This window comes from Gadus morhua, chromosome 21, assembly GCF_902167405.1.
Source record: "Gadus morhua chromosome 21, gadMor3.0, whole genome shotgun sequence".
In the NCBI taxonomy this organism is placed as follows: domain Eukaryota; kingdom Metazoa; phylum Chordata; class Actinopteri; order Gadiformes; family Gadidae; genus Gadus; species Gadus morhua.
This window is the reverse complement of record NC_044068.1, coordinates 5,906,317-5,914,579: the sequence shown is the minus strand read 5'-3', so window position 1 is coordinate 5,914,579 and position 8,263 is coordinate 5,906,317. Positions and strand designations below refer to the sequence as shown.

General features: G+C 41.8%; 1 protein-coding gene across 1 annotated transcript; it reads left to right on the top strand.

Moving 5' to 3' along the window:
• Positions 1-6,687: 6,687 nt before the first annotated feature.
• On the top strand, positions 6,688-8,263 carry LOC115534909 (uncharacterized). The gene has a single exon (XM_030346198.1). The coding sequence runs from the start codon at positions 6,834-6,836 to the stop codon at positions 8,193-8,195; it is 1,362 nt and encodes a 453-aa protein (XP_030202058.1). The 5' UTR covers positions 6,688-6,833; the 3' UTR covers positions 8,196-8,263.

Below are 8,263 nucleotides of genomic sequence, written 5' to 3'. Positions count from 1 at the left end.
TTTTCATGACGGCCGATAAAAAACGACAGTGTTACCCCTTTCGACGATTTTGCTGGGATCCGAACCTGAGCTGTTTAGAGTGTTAACCTCCAAACTTATCAATGCACCAACCAGACACCGAATAAATACTTCACAATGGTTACCCCCTATGTCTTATTTGATAAATATTGACAGTGTTGCCCCTTATGTCTTTTTTCATGACGACCACTAAAAAAGGACAGTGTTATCCCTTATTTTCATGACGACCAATAAAAAACAACAGTGTTACCCCTTATGTTTTTTTTCATGACGACCAAATAAAACGACAGTGTTACCCCTTATGTTTATTTTCATGACGACCAATAAAAAACGACAGTGTTACCCCTTATGTTTTTTTTCATGACGACCAAAAAAAACGACAGTGTTACCCCTTATGTTTTTTTTCATGACGACCATTAAAAAAGGACAGTGTTACCCCTTGTGTTTTTTTTTCATGACGACCAAAAAAAAACAACAGTGTTACCCCTTATGTTTTTTTTCATGACGACCAAAAAAAACGACAGTGTTACCCCTTGTGTTTTTTTTTCATGACGACCAAAAAAAAACAACAGTGTTACCCCCTATGTTTTATTTGATAAATATCGACAGTGTTTCCCCTTATGTTTATTTCATGACGGCGGATAAAAAATGACAGTGTTACCCCTTTCGACGATTTCGCTGGGATCCGAACCTGAGCTGTTTAGAGTGTTAACCTCCGAACCTATCAATGCACCGAATAAATACTTCACAATGGTTATACTTGACTTTATGATTCGCATGAAATAGAGTTACGAGTCTTCCATAAGAGGAAATCAACCGGACTTGAACCCCGGTCTCCAGAGGGTTAAGCAGAGTACACTGCACTGCACCACTGAGGCGATGACAATACACTATAATCAATCATCAATAAAGAGGATATACATGACATTAAAATGTATGTGTGTATTTCTATTATTTCCCTTATGTTTTTTTTCATGACGACCAATAAAAAACGACAGTGTTACCCCTTATGGTTTTTTCATGACGACTGATAAAAAACGACAGTGTTACCCCTTATATTTTATTTGACAAAGAAAACAGTTTACCCCTTATGGTTTTTTTCATGACGACCAATAAAAAACAACAGTGTTACCCCTTATGTTTTTTTTCATGACGACCAAAAAAAAACAACAGTGTTACCCCCTATGTCTTATTTGATAAATATCGACAGTGTTGCCCCTTATGTTTTTTTTTCATGACGACCAAATAAAACGACGGTGTTACCCCTTATGTTTATTTTCATGACGACCAATAAAAAACAACAGTGTTACCCCTTATGTTTTTTTTCATGACGACCAAAAAAAACGACAGTGTTACCCCATATGTTTTTTTTTATGACGACCATTAAAAAAGGACAGTGTTACCCGTTGTGTTTTTTTTTCATGACGACCAAAAAAAACGACAGTGTTACCCCTTAGGTTTTTTTTCATGAAGACCAATAAAAAACAACGGTGTTACCCCTTATGTTTTTTTTCATGAAGACCAATAAAAAACAGCAGTGTTACCCCTTATGTTTTTTTTCATGAAGAAGACCAATAAAAAACAACAGTGTTACCCCCTATAATAATAATAATAATAATGCATTGAATTTATATATTTTTCCTAGACACTCAAAGACGCTTTACATTGAAGTGGGGGACCTCACTCACCACCACCAGTGTGTAGCACCCACTAGGGGTGATGCATGGCAGCCAATCTGCGCCAGAACGCTCACCACACACCAGCTCCTACTCCTATGTCTTATTTGATAAATATCAACAGTGTTATACCTTATGTTTATTTTCATGACGACCAATAAAAAACAACAGTGTTACCCCTTATGTTCTTTTTCATGACGACCAAATAAAACGACAGCGTTACCCCTTATGTTTATTTTCATGACGACCAATAAAAAACAACAGTGTTACCCCTTATGTTTTTTTTCATGACGACCAAAAAAAACGACAGTGTTACCCCTTATGTTTTTTTTCATGACGACCATTAAAAAAGGACAGTGTTACCCCTTGTGTTTTTTTTTCATGACGACCAAAAAAAACGACAGTGTTACCCCATATGTTTTTTTTCATGACGACCAAAAAAAACGACAGTGTTACCCCCTATGTCTTATTTGATAAATATCGACAGTGTTGCCCCTTATGTTTTTTTTCATGACGACCATTAAAAAAGGACAGTGTTACCCCTTGTGTTTTTTTTTCATGACGACCAATAAAAACGACAGCGTTACCCCATATGTTTTTTTTCATGACGACCAAAAAAAACAACAGTGTTACCCCTTGTGTTTTTTTTCATGACGACCAAAAAAAAACAACAATGTTACCCCCTATGTCTTATTTGATAAATATCGACAGTGTTGCCCCTTATGTTTTTTTTCATGACGACCAATAAAAAAGGACAGTGTTATCCCTTATGTTTATTTTCATGACGACCAATAAAAAACAACAGTGTTACCCCTTATGTTCTTTTTCATGACGACCAAATAAAACGACATTGTTACCCCTTATGTTTATTTTCATGACGACCAATAAAAAACAACAGTGTTACCCCTTATGTTTTTTTTCATGAACCAAAAAAAACGACAGTGTTACTCCTTATGTTTTTTTTCATGACGACCATTAAAAAAGGACAGTGTTACCCCTTGTGTTTTTTTTTCATGACGACCAAAAAAAACGACAGTGTTACCCCTTGTGTTTTTTTTCATGACGACCAAAAAAAACAACAGTGTTACCCCTTCTGTTTTTTTTTCATGACGACCAAAAAAAAACAACAGTGTTACCCCTTATGTTTTTTTTCTTGACGACCAAAAAAAACGACAGTGTTACCCCTTGTGGTGTTTTTTCATGACGACCAAAAAAAAACAACAGTGTTACCCCCTATGTTTTATTTGATAAATATCGACAGTGTTGCCCCTCATGTTTTTTCCATGTTGACCAATAAAAAACAACGGTGGTACCACTGTCGACGTTTTTGCGGGGATCCGAACCTGAGCTGTTTAGAGTGTTAGCCTCCGAACTTATCAATGCACCAACAAGACAGCCGATGACGATGTGTTTTTATTCATGCACGATCAAAAAAAACGACAGTGTTACCCCTTATGTTTTTTTCATGACGACCAATAAAAAGCATCAGTGTTACCCCTTATGTTTTTTTTCATGACGGCCAATAAAAAACAACAGTGTTACCCCTCATGGTTTTTTTCATGACGACCAAAGAAAAATGACAGTGTCACCCCTCATTTTTCATTTGATAAAAACGACAGTGTTACCCCCTATGTTTTAATTGATAAATATCGACAGCGTTGACCCTTATGTTTTTTTTCATGACGACCGATAAAAAACAACACTGTCACCCCCTATGTTTTATTTGATAAATATCGACAGTGTTACCCCCTATGTTTTTTTCAGTTTTCTGAACAAATCAATTGTCTGTGTAGGCTGTCGTAGGCTATGACGCACAACCCAGAACTGTCGATAGCTGAATATGGTACTATGCTGATTTTACATAAGCATGTTGGTGTTCAGCATCTGTTGTAGTGAACATTCTAAAACTGGTGTAAAATGTTGCTGCCATATTAATAGACACGTTGAATGGTATCGTTTTGAATGATCCTTGTTATAACGCTGTGTATAATCCCAGAACGCAACAGCTTGTCGACATGTCAGTGTGTGAAATTCAGCACAGTATCAGCCGAGTTGACTCTAATTTCCACATTGTTTACTTGCTAACGTTTGTGAATAACAGTGGCTAGTTGGCAGAACTCTTTTTACACACCAGTAGAGTGTTTATCAGAGCGGAGCCCTGAATGTGACGTCACCCGTCATCTCGTCTCTGTAAACAATGGATGTTGCGCAGCATTTATTATGACGTCATTATAGACTCTCTCTCAGCACCCCACCCTCGGACTGACTTCCTGCGTCCCTGCCGGCACCAGACAGTGAGTTCAGAAGTTCAGAGGTTCAGAAGATCAGAGTTTCAGAAGATCAGAGGATATATATGACCTAACATTTTTAAATACATGACATAATTACTATATGGGTTTAAAGAACATGTCTGCTGCTTCTATTGTTTGAGTCCTTGTGTTTATTGTGTTCATGTAAGTGACTGTTCTTCTATTGTTTGAGTCCTTGAGTTTATTGCGTAGCCTACATTTGAGGGACTGTTTTTCTGTTTGGTTAATAACGACTCAGCGGGTTAACGGAAACTCTCTGTGTTCAGCAGAGGATCATTTTACACTTTAAGTTTGGGGGTTCACTGAATAAAAAGCACAATAGAGGCTTCGTCTACATCTCATCTTCATAATTCTTTTTTTTTTCACCCTGAGCAAGTTTGAATTCTGATCATAGAAAATTGAGAGAAAGGACTAGTGTTTGAAACGTAAACCAGGAAACAAGGAGAATCCTGAGAAAGAAAGCGAGTCCTGAAAAACCAAAATGTCGTCAGTCTCTTATTTATTTTTTCACAATTTAGCAAACTTTGTACAAAAATAAAGCGTTCATGTCTCCAACAGACGCCATAACCCTTTGGTGTATAAGCTACATATAGTGTTTGTTAATCACGCGCTGGATTATTTTCATGATTTGACTTTGTTCATTGTACAGTGATTTCAACTTTTCTGTATTTTTATTAAAAATAAATCCTGTTTCCTTGAATCGAAGACTGTTAGAGGAACTGGGAGCTGAGTTCCATTGAACAGCCAAAGATCCCGCACGGATGAGCCCCTTCCCACCTCAATCCCGTTTATCCATATCCAAAGCCGAAACTCACTGCAAACATTTTGTTCATCCGTTTGTCCGAGGAAAGACAACACCAGCAACTCTCACGACCAGTGGCGGTGGGTCAATAGGCGCCCCTCCGTGAAATATTCACTTGAATATATCTGCCAACTATTAATAAACTATTATCATTACGAAATCAATCCAAAAAAATACATAGCGTTTATCCTCGATTAATTGTGTGACATGCTTTTCACTGCCAGCAACCATTTAAATGCGTCTAAACGTCAATGATTTGGGCTAGGCTAGTTATTGGACACTCGAAATAAAGCCCTCCTCCAAGTCAGGAGCGCCGGCCACGTTGAAGTCAATGGCAGCTCGCTAACTTTTTGCTGTCTATCAAGCAGAGACAGCTTTGCATTGGCGCAAGAAAATGTGCCCTCGGGCCGCACCAGTGTGCGCCCCAGGACAATGGTATCGCTTTACTTTTTTGTTATCACCATATGATTGGACAATTCAGCGAATCAATCAAATAGGACCTCCCTCAGCAGCATTCGCGCACCGCAAGTCAGGATGTAGGCTATGAATCTGAATGAAAAGTAGGTAAATAGGTAGTGGCCATCCCCAACATGCACCAGAATACAGGAAATCTCATCTCATCTTCGTCTGCTTATCCGGGGTCGGGTCGCGGGGGGAGCAGCTCAAGCAGGAAATCAAATCTATTAAATTAAAAAAAAAATATGGGGGGGGTGACCTCAGACTCCCTGTCTATTACTGTGCCCCACCAACATGTTTGATCGCCAGCCGCCACTGGGTATACTTGACTTTATAATTCACATGATATAGAAATAAGAGTCTTCATTCAGAGTACATAAGACATAAACGTCTTAGAGTACCATATTAAGCGCTATATAAATTTAATTTATTATTATTATTATTATTATAAGCGGGACTTGAACCCTGGTCTCCACGGTGTTAGCCCACAGTATTCCCCACTACCACACAGAGATGTGTCAATTAAAATAGTCATATAGGTTATATAAATGACAGTGATAGAATTATGTTTAAAATAAACATGTTTTTATCAGGAGGAATTGAACCCCGTTCTCCAAATGGTTATATGCAAAGTGCACCCCACTGCAACACTGAGTGCAGTGACAATGATCAATAATCAATCATCTCTAATGAAGGTACCCCTTCGGATCACAAGTCACTTTCAATAGTTAGATTTTATCGATGACATTTAATTTCCACAACGACATTAAATAGGCAATAGATAGAGAGAGATACATCAACTAACAAGACAATCTTTGAATTTTTCAATTTAAGTGTTTATGTTAGCAAAACAACCAACATTAGCAGAAATTGAATTTCTATGGCTGAGAGAAAGAGCGAGAGAGAGAGAGAGAGAGAGAGAGAGAGAGAGAGAGAGAGAGAGAGAGAGAGAGAGAGAGAGAGAGAGAGAGAGAGAGAGAGAGAGCATTTAAGTGGACTTTTGTTTGCACTTTACATGAAACAACAGGGGCCTAATTTTTTTGGTATTCTTGTCACACGAAACCGGGTTCAATCTGAACAGATCAATTTTTTTTTTAATGAGGAACACCTAGTTGCCTTATCTCCTTAACCAGGGCCAGATCTGCTTTTCATCGTAGCCTACTCAACAACGCCTGCTAATTAGTCAATCGCTCAAATTATTCGAGTTGTAAGGAAATATTTCCATTACAAAAGAGGCCAAAAGAGCGCGCGGTGTTTGCGTTGTCTTGGCAACCACCGTTTCATCTCTCATGATACAATAGATGGATGATTGTTATGCGATGAACGCGTTTTCTGAAAGATCACATACACGGACGAACACGCACACAAACACACGCACACGCACACGCACACGCACACGCACACACACACACACACACACACACACACACACACACACACACAGACACACACACACACACACACACACACACAGACACACACACACACAAACGAATAATCTGGTCCCGAGCTAGAAGGTCCATAACAGCCATAACTAGGATCCAGAGCAATTTGGAGAAATCGAACGGGCGCATGGACACTAGGGTCCTCCTGGAAGCCATGTCCGAGGACAAATCACACCTGGCCAAATTCCTCCTCGATGCGCTGGACGGCAAAATCGTGGATACCCGAACGGAAGGCGCGCAGACCCCGCTCGTGCGCTGCGTGCTTCTGAGCGACTGTCGGACGCGGTGTGCGGCCGTGGAACTGCTGCTGCAGCGAGGGGCCGGGGTCAACCACCGGGACCACCGCGGGCGGACGGCGCTGAGCTACGCGAGTGAAAGGGGATATTTGGATGCCCTTAAGATCCTGGTTCGCTATAACGCGGACCCCGAAATCGTTGATATGCGGGGGAATACCGCCCTGATGTACGCCGTTGTGGCCGGCCAAGTGCAAGTGGTGGAGTTTTTAGTAAGAGCTTTTAAGAGAATGGGCCTTCAGATTGAAATGCGAAACAAAGTCGGAAATTCTGCGGTGGTAGTTGCGAGGTTTCTCGGCCACACCGAGTGCCTTTTTGCGCTCACCAATAACGCCAAATGGGGACGCGAGCACGGAACAAGTGCAGACTCCACGGAGGAGTTTGAGAGACAAGGCGACCGTTCACTCGCGCCCCCGAAAGACCTGGTGTTCTCCGGTGTCCTTACCCCTAAGCCGCCAACCCGGCAGACCATTACGCACAAGCCCATTACGCACCAAGTCGGAGATAAGTTAAGCAAAGTAACGACAACAGACTATCAAATGCCTCCATTACGCGGGAGAAGTGGCGCTCCGGGGCTCTACTCGCCCCGTCCCGGCAAAACAGCGGCGCGTGAACCTTTTGCGCTCTCCAACCCCTGCACGCCTAGCCCCATCGGCGTCCTGCTGACACCCATCACAAATGAGATGGGGTCGGAACGGGAAAAACACCACGGGTTAGAGTTCGGTGAGCGTGGATTCGAAGAGAGCTACTACCAGAAGAGGTGTAGTTTGCCCGTTAGTTTTCTCCGTCCCGCGCCTGCGGGTCGCACTTTACTGTCTTTACGCGAATGCCAAACGATCGGGAGGCGCACAGCATCTCCACACGAGGTTGAAGTGTCCGATTCAGCAGATTCGCCGACTTCACTCGCGGGATTCTCGGAGTTCGGCAGCAAACTTTTACGCCGCTTTACCTTCCCAGAGTTAAAAATGGGTGGTGGTGGTGGTAAAGAGTCAGCAGAGAGCAGCACAGCGTCTGTTGTCCCGCCCACACGAGGTCGCCCGTCATTGGCTATAGCTCGGATCCCGGAGACCTACCCGCAGATCACGAGGCAGAGCCGGGTCACGGGGCACCCCCAGGTCGGCAGTAAGTCTAGCGTGGGCAGCATCAGCGCTGTGAGTTGCGAGTTCGACTTTCATGACGGAACGCCCAGCTCTTAAAGCGATTTGACCAAACCCCATCGACCAATCCCGACCTGGGATATGTTATGTTGATACATTAAGGATTG

Excerpts from the sequence above, each read along its gene's own strand:
- LOC115534909 (XM_030346198.1), top strand. The coding sequence starts at position 6,834 with ATGGACACTAGGGTCCTCCTGGAAGCCATGTCCGAGGACAAATCACAC.